The 14,780-nt window shown below is 51.4% G+C and overlaps 5 protein-coding genes across 5 annotated transcripts; 4 read left to right on the forward strand and 1 right to left on the reverse strand.

The window, feature by feature from the left end:
* Window positions 1–695: 695 nt before the first annotated feature.
* NCS54_00352800 (Hypothetical protein) lies at window positions 696–2,528 on the forward strand (the record flags this gene model as incomplete). Its single annotated transcript, XM_053149092.1, has 6 exons — window positions 696–735; window positions 791–919; window positions 966–994; window positions 1,047–1,357; window positions 1,410–1,536; window positions 1,590–2,528. 6 exons carry the CDS (start codon window positions 696–698, stop codon window positions 2,526–2,528), a joined length of 1,575 nt encoding a protein of 524 aa, XP_053005067.1.
* Window positions 2,529–3,132: 604 nt separating this feature from the next.
* Window positions 3,133–3,602, forward strand: NCS54_00352900 (Hypothetical protein; the record flags this gene model as incomplete). Its single annotated transcript, XM_053149093.1, has 2 exons — window positions 3,133–3,244; window positions 3,298–3,602. The coding sequence occupies 2 exons, from the start codon at window positions 3,133–3,135 to the stop codon at window positions 3,600–3,602; spliced, it is 417 nt and encodes a 138-aa protein (XP_053005068.1).
* Window positions 3,603–4,097: 495 nt separating this feature from the next.
* NCS54_00353000 (Polynucleotide adenylyltransferase) lies at window positions 4,098–6,357 on the forward strand (the record flags this gene model as incomplete). The annotated part of the gene is made up of 3 exons (XM_053149094.1): window positions 4,098–5,203; window positions 5,304–6,021; window positions 6,070–6,357. 3 exons carry the CDS (start codon window positions 4,098–4,100, stop codon window positions 6,355–6,357), a joined length of 2,112 nt encoding a protein of 703 aa, XP_053005069.1.
* A 1,818-nt stretch (window positions 6,358–8,175) lies between these two features.
* On the forward strand, window positions 8,176–10,179 carry NCS54_00353100 (MFS glucose transporter mfs1; the record flags this gene model as incomplete). The annotated part of the gene is made up of 9 exons (XM_053149095.1): window positions 8,176–8,224; window positions 8,311–8,636; window positions 8,686–8,726; window positions 8,774–9,213; window positions 9,262–9,387; window positions 9,494–9,760; window positions 9,814–9,826; window positions 9,878–9,906; window positions 9,953–10,179. 9 exons carry the CDS (start codon window positions 8,176–8,178, stop codon window positions 10,177–10,179), a joined length of 1,518 nt encoding a protein of 505 aa, XP_053005070.1.
* Window positions 10,180–13,349: 3,170 nt separating this feature from the next.
* Window positions 13,350–13,962, reverse strand: NCS54_00353200 (Hypothetical protein; the record flags this gene model as incomplete). Its single annotated transcript, XM_053149096.1, has 3 exons — window positions 13,350–13,705; window positions 13,771–13,796; window positions 13,922–13,962. 3 exons carry the CDS (start codon window positions 13,960–13,962, stop codon window positions 13,350–13,352), a joined length of 423 nt encoding a protein of 140 aa, XP_053005071.1.
* Window positions 13,963–14,780: the final 818 nt, after the last annotated feature.

The following is a 14,780-nucleotide window of genomic DNA, read 5'->3' on the forward strand; positions in this document are numbered from 1 at the left end:
CATTTCTAGACCAGCACAAGCGAAGGGCGGGCAAGCTTCAATCCGAAGGTCAACAGCGGCATCGGAGATCCGGCTCGTCGCCTTGATCCGTCCGACAGAGTCGATCGGCAGGGCTCAACGAGGAAAAGCTGTGCCGAGATGCGCAAGGGATGACCCGAATTGAAGACGCGGCGCTTATGTTGATCTCAAGCACAAGTAAGCAAGCCCAACTCTTTTCTGTACACCCAAATCACAACATTCACATTCCTGAATCGCGTACATCTTCTTACCATCGGCGAAACATGTCACCACCGACCGACATTCCCCAAAATCGGACACGCGGACCAGAAACACCCCCGGAGTCGGGCAAACTCCTCACAGCGACCGTGGGGCAGCGTGGCCTGATGGATTCTCAGCTCGGCACATCTCTCCAGTGAGATTGCCGCGTTTTATCTAATCCATCTCATCAAATTTCAGGGTCGCCGGTTCTCATAGGTCAGCTCGTCTAAACGCGCGGGACATATTTCCGCGCTCTGGGCGTAAACGCTGTGATGCGTCGTGGGCGGACCCGCGGGAATTCCGCCCTGCAGGACCCTGATGGGGTCTCAGGCTTTCAGCTGGGCATTTAACGCTGGGAGACATAAAATATCACGCGAAGTGTTTCTGCTTGAAGCCACTTGGTAGTTGCAAAGGCGGAAAGCAAGAGGCTTATAGAGATGGCAGAACAATCACCTCGCGTAGCCGTTATCGGCCTTGGTGAGTACCTCACACGCTAGTCAAAGCCATACGGAGCTGTACTGACGATGGGCAGGCGTTCTTGGCCTTGTGGCCGTCAAAAATTTGACTGAAGAGGGCTTTGATGTGACGGGCTTTGACCGGAACAGCTATGTCGGAGGATTGTGGCATTACACAGACGAGGACAAGACTTCCGTTCTCCCCAGTAAGACCAGCACCTCTCACGGAATGCATCATCTAACAATTGGCAGCGACCATCATCAACATCTCCAAAGAAAGGGTAACCCGCCTGACTCCAAACCGTCGCCAGTCGGCATACTCACTGTAAACAGGGCTGTTTCACAGACTTTCCTTTCCCCGACGATACACCCAGTCATTGCACAGCCGGTCATGTGCAAAAGTACCTCGAAGACTATGTAGAGCGCTTCAACCTGACTTCCAGGCTGCGACTGAGCACAATAGTCACCGGCGTGCATCGCGACGATGAGCACGATCGCTGGATAGTCAACGTTGAAGGGTCGGGTCCAGAGTACTTTGACAAGGTCATTATCGCTTCGGGGATCAACTCTCGTCCTCATGTTCCCAAGCTAGAGGGCCTGGAGCAATTTGAGGGTGAAGTCTTGCACTCGCGTGCATTTAAAAGGTACGTTTTTACCTGTTGAAACACCAAGAGCTTCACTCTGACTTGCATTCAGGCCTGAGCTCTTCAAGGGCAAAAAGGTGGTTGTCGTGGGCTTGGGCAACACGGGCGCCGATACCGCAGCAGCTCTCTGCGGTCACGCCGACAAGGTCTGGGTGTCTCACAATCATGGAGCCTTGGTGGTGCGTATCCCAATATCCCCCATCCATGGCGACGATATTGACTGAACTCGTAGATGCCACGCGTGGTAAATGGAGCCCCCTTTGACCATACCCTAACGGCTCGCAAGGCTGCACTTGCCGGCTTCCTCGAGCTCAACTTCCCGCGTTTCTTTGAGTGGATGTTCAACACCATGTGCAAGAAGATGCAGGACAAAGCATTCAAGATCCGTCCGGAGTGGAAGCTTAACCCCGCGCCGCCGATCAAGCACGCCGTGCCCATCATCTCTGACAATCTGGTGGATCTTCTCGAGTCTGGAGACATCATCTCTGTCAGCGGTCTGAAGCGCGTCGTGGGACCAAAGGAGGTTGAGCTTGATGATGGCACGCGTCTTGATGCTGATACCATCATTTGGTGCACCGGATACAAGACCGAGTTCAATCTGCTCGATCCCAGTGTTGATCCCACGCGCAACACCACGCCCAAGTGGGCGGCAAGCATCGGATCGCGCGGGAAGCCTCTAGCTCGTCTCTACCAGAACGTCTTCTCACTCGACTATCCCCAGTCGCTCGCCTTCATGGGCACCGTAGCATTTGCGACGGGCGCATTCCCGCTGTACGACCTCTGCTCCATGGCCGTCGCGCAGGTCTGGAAAGGCAACTCTCCCCTCCCATCCATCAAGGAGATGAACCGAGCCGTCGATGTTCAGCACGACTTCATCTGCAGCATCGCCAAAGACGGAAGCGCAGTCCCCGGATGGGTGCGCCAGCACGAATGGATCGCGTGGGCCAACAAGGCGGCGGGCACACAGGTCAACGAACACCTCGGATGGGGATTGACGGGATGGAAGTTCTGGTTCCAGGACCGGGCGTTTTATAAGATGCTGATGGACGGTATCTACACTCCGTTCTTGTGGCGCGTGTTTGACGGGAAGCGCAAGAAGTGGGATGGCGCGAGAGCGGAGATTGAGAAGGTGAACGCGTACGTGGAGGCGGCCAAGAAGAAGAATCAGTAGAGAATGATTGTGGACATTGAATGGTACGTAATTAATGAAGAGAGGGAGGCTTTTTGCAATCATTTCGGATGCTTTACGGTGAATGTCGCGTAACGCCTCTGATCTCTCCCGACTCCAAGATCCAGGCCGCGATAACTCAATCTTTAATCGGAATCTTTAATCGCAAATGAACCACTCACGAAGGACCATCACCGCTCCACCAAGAGTGGATTACGCTTCGGATGCTTCCATCGGAGGCTTTGCCGCAGACGGCGTGTTACGAAACCCTCCCCATGGCATGCTATGGAATCCTTCGATCTGGTCAATTTGTCAGATTGATCGTCTTGTTGCTCCGTCTTGGCAGAGTAACCTTTCGCCGCAATGTGGTGAGAGAGCGGTAATTACTCAGCCAATGCGAAAATTATGCCGTCCATGTCAGATCCTCCAAGTCGGAGGGTCCACGACATGGAAGATCCGTTGGAGTACGAAGTACGGCCATGGAGGATGCGTGTATATAAACTCAAGTAAAGTTCAATTAGAATGGCTCAATTCATCAATCCATCGATTAACAGACTCACAACTCTACAAACTTACCCCCCTCTCACTACCAATTAGCTATTACATCATGTCTCACCTCGAGTATTCAGCTTATGAGGGCGCCGGCGAGTGGGCCCGCGACAACCTGGGCTACATGCAGACTGTTCGAGTTGGTGATAGAATTGAAGCCAGCGGCCAGGGTAAGACTCCAAGGGCACATTGTCTCACTTGGGTACTAACACGTTCATCACAGGCGGCTGGACCGCCGAAAACGGCGTCCCCAACTTTTCCGAGTCCGTCGAAGAGCAAATCGACCAAGCCTTTGTCAACGTCGACACAGCGCTCAAGGCTGCTGGAGGAAAGGGCTGGGATCAGGTCTTCCGAGTTAACTCGTACCATCTCTCGATCACGCCCGAGATCACAGCCAGGATGAGCCAGAACTTCAAGAAGTGGATGCCCAACCACAAGCCCATCTGGACCCAGATTGGTGTCAAAGAGCTGGGTGCGCCCGGCATGGCGGTTGAGATTGAGGTTTCGGCGCATGATCCCAAGGCGTGAGGTTGAAGAGGGAAACTGCAATATTTGCATCACATTCAGCTATGGATTAAAATACCACTTGGTTAGGTACTTTGAACATGGTTAAGTAGTAAAGCAAGGCTATTGTTTTCCGCAAGAGCACTTGACACTAAGGCCCACTTCATGAGTGTTGAAGCACACATAGTTGAGTTCAACGTTGACTATGCTTAATTTTGAACGTAACATGACTATCCCAGCCGCAAAACAATTGAACACCTTTCATTCAATGACAACGAGCTACCACGATAAAGAGAAACGCCGCAAAATCGGCACATTTCGAGCCCGGAGTGTGGCTCTAGGGTAGCACCCTCCCAAACCCGTGATCCACTTTCTGCTGACTAACCCCCCTCCATTCGCCCCCCACCACTTCCGTCTAGCGCGCTTTTCTTCCGATGATCGCGAGCCTCGTTTTTTCTTCTTCGCGACGAAGGCCAAAATTGTTTCATCAATCAACAACGCCCTCGAAACACCGCAACCATGGTGCGCAACAAACCGAACAAGAAGAAGGGAGGACCTCCAAATAGGAATAACAGATCCTATCGCCCATCTCCTCCCCCTCCCCCGCATGATCGCGGTCGCATCGAATCTGACACTTGGCGACCCGACCGCAGACACGACCTGCCTCCTCGTCCTCCCCCGCGCGATGATTTCCGGCCTGGCGGAGGTGACTCATATAGACCGCGAATGCCTCAGAGTGACTTCACTTTCCGTGTTGATAAGCCCGCTGGAATCCAGGATTACCCACCCAACAACTATCGCAACGATCGCCCGCGCCGAGATGGCCGAGGTCGTGGACGAGGTGGCCGACGATGGCAGCCACCGCCTCATCCTTCCGAGAGAGCCATCATTTCTGGCGCGACAGCAAACCTTCCTGAGGAGCGCCTAGGAGAAGAGGGTACAGCCAAGTTCCGATCCATCGACGAGCTTTCGGACGATGATGAGCTTGAGATGGACATTTCCGACTCCGAGGAAACAGAGGGTCCTTCCAAGAAGCGCGCCAAAACCGGCGACGACTCTGCATCTGGTGATGCTGCGCCAAAGTGGTCCAATCCCGATCCATACACAGCACTTCCGTGCCCCGACGAGAGCACGCGTAAGAAGAGAGACATGGTGAAGCTGATCCGAAAGGCCCGAGTCGAAGATGAAACCGCTGCCAAACTTGCCGCCTCAACCGAAGCTGAGGACTTTATCTCGTTTGATCTCACTGAAGATGAGGCCAGTGAGGACGAAGTGGTGGAAGTCCCCCCTCCCCCGCGTGAAGCGCCGCCGCCGCCGCCGCCACCGCCTACAAACGCCCCCTCTGGGCCGAAGGCCTCGACTGGACCTCTCAACGCGGTAAAAGAGCCTCTGCCAGCTGGACCCAAGCACCAAGCCCTTCCTCCGCGAGACACTGGTGGCCCTCTCGGCTCTCGCAAGCGAACAGCAAACGACGAGATCAAGCCTCCTGACTATGGCCAACTCAAAAAGATCAGCACCAAACCTGCTAAGGGCATGCTGCTGTCCAACTGGCAGCCCAAGTCGAACGAGGATCCCTGCCCTTGGGCGACAGTTGACCACTCTGCTACAACAGACATGGCGTTTCGGTAAGTTTGCACCACCCCAACATATCGCGTGTTGCTTGCAGTTATTGGCCCCGGCAGCACATCGACACAGTCACCATTGAGTCAGGCTGACGCATTCTAGGCTACACAAGGAGATCATTGACTTTTACGAATACGTGAGACCCCGCGATTTCGAGCAACGCATCCGTGACAACCTGGTCGAGAACCTGCGAAAGGCGATGCGACGCGACGGTAGAAACTTTGCGAGCGCGACGGTCCATCCCTTTGGATCCTACATGTCCGGCCTTTACCTCCCCACTGCAGACATGGACCTGGTTGTCTGTTCAGCAAGTTACATGAGAGGTGGTCCGCCGACTTATCTATCAGCCAAGAGCTGGCTGTACAAGTTCTCCAAATTCCTCACCAGTCAACGCGTTGCAGATGCCGATTCAATCGAGGTCATTGCGCATGCCCGGGTTCCCCTGGTTAAGTACGTTGACAAGCAAACTGGCCTGAAAGTGGACATTTCGTTTGAGAACCTGGGCGGTGTTCAGGCCGTCGATACATTCCTGCGGTGGAAGCAGCTCTATCCTGCCATGCCCATTCTCGTAACTGTGATCAAGCACTTCCTTCTCATGCGTGGTCTCAACGAGCCTGTTAATGGAGGCATTGGTGGTTTCTCGGTTATCTGCCTGGTCGTCAGCATGCTGCAACTCAACCCACAGGTCCAAAGCCGCAGTCTCGTCCCCGAGCACAATCTTGGCGAGATGCTCCTCGAGTTCTTGGAGCTGTACGGCCGTGATTTCCGCTACGAGACCAACGCCATCTCTCTCACCCGACCGGTTGGGTACATTCGAAAGGTGTGTTTCATTGCATCTATTCCCTCCACTTTGCTGACCAGCTTTCAGAACGACGTGTCGACTTTCAGCTACAAGAACAAGGATCGCCTGTCCATCATCGACCCCAATAACCCTGGCAACGATATCTCAGGCGGATCATCCAACACCCCGGCCATCCTGTCCCGTTTCCATAACGCGTTTAACACGTTGCGTGATAGGATGACGGCTCTTGCCCGGAACCCGAATCGAGGAAACATCCTGGAGGTGATACTAGAGGGCGATTACTCGTCCTTCCAGATGCAGCGAGACTTTCTCCGACACTGCCACGAACAGTTCATCGGACCTTGTTCTTCTTGATTCACTTTTTGCTGATGCCAACACTTCATTATACCCATCGGTTATTCATGCATGATTTTGATGTCGGAGTTGCGGATACGAAAATGGATGTTTAGACGGGAGGCATTGACGACGACCCGGTGGCAGCAAAGACACGGTCTTGCTTTTGCATTGTTTTGATTTCGCAATCTGTAAATTAACGCCGTCATGACCTGGAGGCTGGTTCGAGTTTGGCGCAAATGGCTCGCAGCTTTCTATGCTGTCTCTCCGCATACATCAGCTTCCCTCGGATGACGGCCTAGTGGCCGACAATGACACAAATTATTCTTGTTTGGGCTACTGACCTTTGCTTGCAGTGACGATGACCTCGCGACGTCGATGTGATGGCAGCTCCTGTTGCACAGGTTGCCTTGCTGACAAGTTCCTAGAACCTTTGCTTACCTTGCTCGTCTGGCGTTGGCCGCAAGATTCGCATTCAACGCCTGTTTGCCGGCCTGTGGCTGATGAATACCTCGTTGTCTTTGGACGACACCTTTTCTCACTGCTTGCTCTGCTTTACGCAGGGTGGTGGAGAGGAATCCTATCCTGGCGGTGAAGGAAGTGGATGGTGATGGTAACACGCCAGAATCACCAACTCCTTCGAGGAATGCCTAGAACAACCGCTACATGCCGAAGACATGTGTTCACCATCATGTGTAACGAATCGGCGATCAGAATGCGAACCTCAGTCCATTGCTGACAGACAGCGAACAAGGAAGCGTAACGTTGCACTGTCCCTGTCGGGCATGGATTGTCATGCCGCGTCGGATATCGGGAGAATGGTAAACCGAATGGTCGGGGACATTATTGCCGGGGAAAGGTGGGAAGCACGCAGTTGAAGCAAGCTTGATGCTAAGGTTACTTGATCATCCCTGTCCTGTCCCCTGACAAGCAAACCAGGGCGCGGTTCTTTATTCCTGCAATTGAAGATCTATGCAGGACCGGGGTTGAGAATCGGCCCTACTGAACCAGCCACAGGGGAGGCGTCCTGCATCAGGCGAGATTGGTGATGACACGTGAGAGTGAAGGATGCTGTACAAGTGAACTGATTTGAGGCTTGTGACGATCCGGGGATACTCGGACCGTTAACAGTCAACGGTGGAGGATTTCTCGTTTCCCGGACGGTCCCTTACCCGCCGCAACCTCCTGGCAGAGCGGAGCTGCCCCCCTCACCCCCCTGAGCCGATATACCTCGGCGAGTGCCGCCCATCATGTAACAAGGATCGGATCCTGCTGACGTCGATCTTGCGGGGAAAGAACTTTCAACCGTGGAGTGATGTTGAAAGGGGGGGGGACTTTGGGTGCCGAATGCCGGACAGGAATATCGCCAAGGATGCTATTCCCATGGCATGGTCCACTCACACATGACAAGAACAATTCTGCCTATTTTCGAGACCCCCCTTGCGTGTTACTGCGTGTGACCTTACTACACGAAAGGTTCCAGGCCATGATTCAATCTGGCGAGAACATGCGCTTTGCTCAGAAACACCTCGTGGAACTTGACAATATGCTGATCCTGTTACCATACAAGCAGGTAACCAAACCTCCTCCATCCTCAATGCTACACAAAAGCCACTGCTGATTCGGCCCGTGCAACGGTTGGTTGGCCTGTCCCCTCTCTTGAGGATCTTCTGACTCAACATACGGCGCGTGGCCTGAATACCCATGAACAAACATATGAATGCAGGGGATGTCCCGCTCGTCTTTTAAGCAGCACATAGCGCCCGAAAAAACCATGGGGTCACCACATGCGTCGACTTTGTTGAGTAAATACTCGACCCCTTACGCCACATAAACGCCATGTATCAGGCTTCAAATGTTTACTTCATTTGCGGCTTCGCCGCCATAGGTACGCCTCATGAGAAAGCCTTCCTGCAAGGCTTGACTAGGCCTTGAGGCCCCCCCGCTCTTGGCAGCTTTTGACTTTGAGGTTAGGCGGCGGACTGTTCGGTTTTGACATTTCGTCCATGTCGGGTGTTCTTGGCACCGAGGCTTATAAGCAGTACTTTGACAACCCCAAGTCGTATCGTCAGGGCGCCATCACGGCTTCCATGCCAGCTGGATCCCTCGTTGGGTCTTTGTTCTCGTCGTTTCTTGCTGATCGGTACTCGAGAAGGGTTGCTCTTCAGATTAGTTGTGTGCTATGGATCATTGGTAGTATTCTGCAGTGTGCTTCGCAGAATATTGGCATGCTGTGTACGGGCCGTGTTGTTGCTGGATTTTGCGTTGGTATTGCTAGTGCTGTTGTTCCCGTCTATCAGGTTGGTTTAAGTTTGTTTATAATGCTGTTTCAACTACTGACAGGTGTAGGCCGAGATTGCGCCCAAGGAAATCCGAGGACGAGTTGTCAGGTAAGTTGCCCCTTTCATACACCACCTAAGCCATCCTAACATTTTAGTTTGCAACAATGGGCCATCACTTGGGGTATCCTCATCCAGTACTTCATCCAATACGGCGCCGCAGCCGGCATCGATGGCGGACCCGACGACAAGAACCAGTCAACAGCAGCCTTCCGAATCCCTTGGGGCGTTCAGATGATCCCAGCCTGGGTCCTCCTGGTCGGTTTATTCTTCTTCCCGTCCAGTCCCCGATGGCTCGCCTCGCAAGACAAGTGGGAGGAGGCACTCCAGACGCTGGCTAACCTCCACGGAAAAGGCGACAGGACGCACCCGACAGTCCTGGCCCAGTACCGTGAGATTGAGGATTCACTGCGGTTTGACCGTGAGGAGGCTGCTAATAGCTACAAGAATCTGGTTACGAGGAGGATGCTTAAGCGTGTGGTTTTGGGCATGAGTATTCAGGCGTGGAGTCAGCTTTGTGGCATGAACATCATGATGTGTACGTGAGCATGACACTCTCCTAAGTTTACTTACTGACGGAGCACAGACTACATCGTCTACATTATGGAAGGCGCTAACATTGCCTCTCCTCTGCTGACGGCGTCCATTCAGTACATCATCAACGTGCTGTTGACCCTGCCCGCCATCTTGTACTTGGACAAGTTTGGTCGTCGTCCCGCCTTGGTCATCGGATCATTCCTCATGATGACCTGGCTGTTCATTACGGGCAAGTTACTCGAGCAATGATCATCCAAGGTTTTAAAGCTAACAGGGAATAGGTGCTCTGCAGCAATACTATGGACAACCCGAGGACGATCCCGATTCAGATGTCAGCTGGGTCGTCAAGGACAACCGACCCGTTTCTTCAGCCATCGTTGCGTGCTCGTACCTCTTTGTTGCTACCTTTGCCACTACTTGGGGCCCGACTTCGTGGACGTACCCTGCTGAGATTTATCCGTCTCAGATTCGTGCTAAGGCTGTGTCGATTAGCACGTCGACTAATTGGTTCTGGAACATGGTGCTCGCTTTTGCTGTGCCGCCTCTGCGTAGGTTTATCCGACATTTCAAGTGCTGAGTGGTGTGCTAACAAGTTAAATAGTGTGGAACATCAAGTAAGCCTTGGTAAAAACCCTTGGGAATATGTCATTAACTGATCAATCTAGCTACAAGATGTACTACATCTTTGGCACTTGTAGGTACCATAACTCTCCCAAATAACTCCAGCTAACATCCCACAGTCAACGCCGCAGCCTTTATCCACATGTTCCTCACAGCCCACGAAACAAAGGGCTTCACCCTCGAAGAAATGGACGATGTCTTCGACTCTGGCCACCCAGCCTGGAAGAAGCACAACAAGGTCAGCCGCCTCGAAAATCTCGCCAAGGATATCGAAAAGGGAAAAGTCACTGTCGTGGCCCCTGGAACTGGCGAGGCTGTCGAGGTTGGAAAGGAGGAGAAGAATTGAGAGATTTGAGCCTTGTTTCTTGAGCAAGCGTAGCGGTGGTTTTGATGAAGCGTTGATGTTGTGATACCTTTACCTTCTTTTGAGGTCGAAAAGTTGTTGAAGATATTTTGCAGAAGGGGCTTATCTTCTAGTCGCACATATCTCTTTTATGATATCCATTCCTTTATGCGACGATAATAATGAGCTCGACATATCAACTCTCACTCTCTGTGTCCATGGGAAGAACTCAAGAAGTGTTCTAACAATATTTATGTTGTAACAATATTCAGATCGCGCCGACGTCATCCTCGTATTGCAATCTCCAACGTGATAGGACAGATAATTCAGCTCTCAGGGGTTGTGCTACTAGTTCCAGAACTATTGCTTTTGCTTGACCACACTAGGACTAGGTGGCGTCAAAGCTCAGGGGCAATGTTGATAAATCCATCGCGGACCCCGTATTTTTCTGCTCTTTTTCTACTTCTTTATCTCCATTCTCTTGACCTCTTCAATGCCTTCTGCCAAGTCTTTCGCCGTTGCGGCGTTGGCTGCATCGGGGGTCCACGCAGGCGCGTGTAAGCCTGGCTCAAGTTCAACGGCTCTCGCGTCAACAACTACAACGGAATCAATTCCATCAAGCACTACGGCTGAGATATCGACGACAATCACGGAAGCTCCGACTACCACAACTGCGTCCACGACTGCGACTTCATCATGCACATCGTACACGCTGAAAGACGACACTGGTGACCTCAACTGTGGCATTGTGGGTCGCGATGCAAGAGACGGTCTCTCGGATGGCGACTCAACTTCTCTGGAAGATTGCGCCAAGAGCTGCATCGAGGATCAGGGCTCTGACGAGTCGTGCAAACTTTTCGAGTACACTCCCGATGAGACGGATGGTGTAGATGTCTGCAAGCGATACGCGGATTATTTCTTCACCACGGACGAGACAGGTTCCAGTCGATATTATGAACCCAGCTGCTTCGAGTGTGTGAGGGGAGAGTCCAACCCTCGAGGTGGTAGAGGTGGAATTCGAGGAGGAGGGCGTCGTTTGCGTCGGAGATAGGGGCTTCGGGGATAAGATGACGTTGCATTGAGTTTGGGAGATCTCCTGCGAGGCGGTTTATGGCTTGAGATGCCTGAGTTTAGTATTTTAGAAAAAGAATATTAACGCGAAGCGTCACCGCTTTTATAGAAGGTAACTTAGGCTCGCCTTAGGCATAGCTTAGCTAGTCCCTACCTTAGCTTAAGGGCCCCTACCTAAAGATCTAAAAGTACCATTTATATAAACCTTAACTTCTAGCACTTTAGTAATTCCATAGTAAGGCAGCTATCTCTTCCACTAGCCCAAAGGCTAGTAACATATGTCTACCAATCTCTAATAGATATTATTATCTAACTCGCAGGCACTATCCCAAGGCATTATCGTCTTATAGATTAGTTTTAGATTTTTATATGTATCTTAGATATTCCTATTATCTGGCGGGCGTTATTGGTCGAAGACACGGCACAAGAGTAGCATACGCTCCATATCTATGACTCTCTAGGCAAAGAAAGCAGCCTTGTCCCGCTCAATCTCGAAAGTCTAGCATATTTTCGGTGACCTATGGAAAACCTCGGACACTGAGGTCTACCTGGCGTTCATTATCGTGCACGTCCCTGATAGAGGGCATATTTAATGAAAGCAGGGGAATATTGCTTGAAGGATGTGGATGGTATAATGTTGTGACCATGAGAACGTGCCTGCCTGATGCCTGGAGGAACGAGCGGTGGTTCCACTATTGTGGCTCGCGTGTCGATTGTGGCCCATGAACTGTGGCTTTGCGGTCGAAAAGGCGAAAACAAACCCCCCCCCGAGTCACGGCCACCTGCCAAAGTCTCCCGATCGCCCATGAAGCAAGTGCCAGGTGCTTTACTACTCAAAACTCTCAATTCGTTCCAAGGAGGCGTGGCAGATCCGGCAGGGGGACCGGTCTGCTGATTGCCAAATGTACTCAGTTCCAAGGCCAGGCGGCTCAATTGTTGTGGCGCCTGAGCAGTGGCTTAAAGTGGCTCATGAGCTTGGGTTGCGGCCTTATGTGGCTTGATTTGGCTTGCCGTGGTTAGAAGCGAGGTCGGTCCCTACGGGCCCGCCATCAGACCTTCGGAACGAGTCTTTCAGACATGCGCGTATACAATTGTCGAGGTGTCGTCGACACACATCGCGGCTGTGGCTGATGAGGGCACAGACCATCGTGTCTTAAAGATAGACGTATCTAGCGCACGGACAAGGAATTCATCTCATATTACGATCATGTTATGTGACTCGAGTTAGCTGTAACAACCGTTGGCAATGTTGAGATGAATGCTTTTGGGAAGTACGAAAAGGCTAGGAATGTCACCTTACGACGCACTTTGCTCGTAGTCCTCGCCCGTGATCGAGTCGCACCAATGCTCCATCTGCTCATGTCGCGCCTGATCTGGGATCTTGGCGAACCCTATACCTCGGTAGTGACGACGAACATGTCATGTACCTGTCATGTGACAGTGTCATGCGAGGCAAGGTACTTTCGGGAGCCTTTCAACAATTGAGGGAATAATCTACCTCCTTCTAATTCTTGGTTTGGGAGCTATGGCGAGCGTCATCGCATTTGCACTTTCGGACCGTGACGATTCGGGATGCTAATTTGCCTTCTTTCAGGATCAAAAAAGCGTAGAATACCTCCGGGTTCTCAACGGCTTCGGCATCCTCGCAGCGTACGTTTGATATCGGTCTATGGACATACTTATTGTCTCGGAGCTCAGCTGACTGTAAATCGCTTATTGTGTATTACATCCCGGTAATGAATGGTGTAGCGTGAGATGAAAACATGGCATTCCAACGCTCGATCCAGTCCACAAATTATCTATGTCCACAGCAGCCAGTATCTGCAAGTCGTGTCCTCGCAGACAGATCTGCCATCTGCTTATTCCTTGTACTCCCAGCAGCCCGCTTCTCAGAGACTCCAAGGTGATACGGCCGCACCCCAGGCTTTGGCCGGAAAAATAAGCAAGTGTAGCAGCAGTGTCATATAGCAATTGGCCGATAGACAATTCGTTATTATCAAACAGAATAAAAGCTGCTTAGTTTCAATACAAAAGTCTTATCAGGCACATACAGCCGACCCCCTTGTCATTGCAGAACCAAACACCACCCAGTTCAACGCTCTTCAAGCACCATAGTAGCATGCATAAGATTGCACCCGATCAGCCCAAGGGCGACAACTAAACTCGCCTCCGTACCGCATCTGATCCATGTAATCGTTGCAGTTTTTCCCGCTGTAAAGGTTGCACAAGCACCCCCCAGCTTGGCACTCCGCGATGTTCATAGCCGTGCCGTAATGATAATTGAAACAGTTGGTCTTGCCCGAGTATACACTCTGGGCCCAAGTGACATCGACCTGGCCAGCATAAGACTTGCACTTGGTGTCACTGTAGTAGTTGATCTGCATCTGCTTGGCAGCGGCAGCCGCAGAGATCAGTGTAGCGAGCACCGAGGCAGTTGAAAAATGCATCCTGGAGTGTGCTATGTTTCGATGAGTTGTTAGTACAAGGTAAAAAAAACATCGGATGAATAGCGTGGTGGCTTACAGATGTTACTCGAAAATAGGTCTGGACTGCAGTGAAGATTTCTGTGTTGAGGACGAGTTTTAATGAAGAGTGTTGATTTTCTTCTGATCAAAGTTGAACAACACGTCGACATCTCGGCAGTTATATACCTATTGAGTCTCCAAGTATTTACTCATCATGCCATATAAAGTCGGTGACAAAAGCCAGGTACATGATGTTGACAGATGCTGAGGTAAGTAGTGAAAATTTTTTAATACACCAGACTGATGCAGTTCTTTCTGAAAAAAACCATGTGCATAAAAGGGGAAAAAATCGATACTGGTTTGCGATAGGTTAGAAGACAACCAGATGGAAGAGCGGGAATATTGAGATTCTAGATCTACAGGGGTTGAGCGGCCGCCCGCATATACGAGCGGTAAGTGGAGTACATTATCGGTGAGCCTCACCACCTTGGCGCGCCGGGTTCCAGAATCACAAAAGCTCCTCCAGTTCGAGTAATCTACTCCGCGAAATCATTTTTACCATCCTTGAGAGGTTCACAAAGACGGAAGGTGTTAAATCAGAAGGGCATTGGGTAGAAGGTATGATTGGATACATTTTGGAATGGACGATTACGATGGACTTATGTAAAGGCCTGCATTTAGGCATACGACCCTCATTGCCGATGTTCCGACGTTCGTGGGGCTGTTGAGCTTGACACAAACAGAATGGATCGTATGCACTTCTAGCTCAACTTCACTATTATGCATTGTATACTCTTTCGGTCCCTGGTTTTCACATATAAAAGAGTCTGTCTCGTCGAGATAACTCATCCTCATCTCAATTACTTCACTCTTCTCATTCAACTCAGCAACAACTCAACAGTCTTCTACCTTCATAAACGCCAGGTCAGCGCCAGTCTCCATATCCACACCAGCAATGTTAACAATGATGTAGCATGCAAATCACGGCAATCATCGCCACCGCCCTCCTGGCAGCAGGACAGGCAGCCGCTGGCATCAACTGCAGAGGAAGCAGCAGCTGCGGTATAA

Source organism: Fusarium falciforme, chromosome 3 (assembly GCF_026873545.1).
Source record: "Fusarium falciforme chromosome 3, complete sequence".
Classification (NCBI taxonomy): Eukaryota; Fungi; Ascomycota; class Sordariomycetes; order Hypocreales; family Nectriaceae; genus Fusarium; species Fusarium falciforme.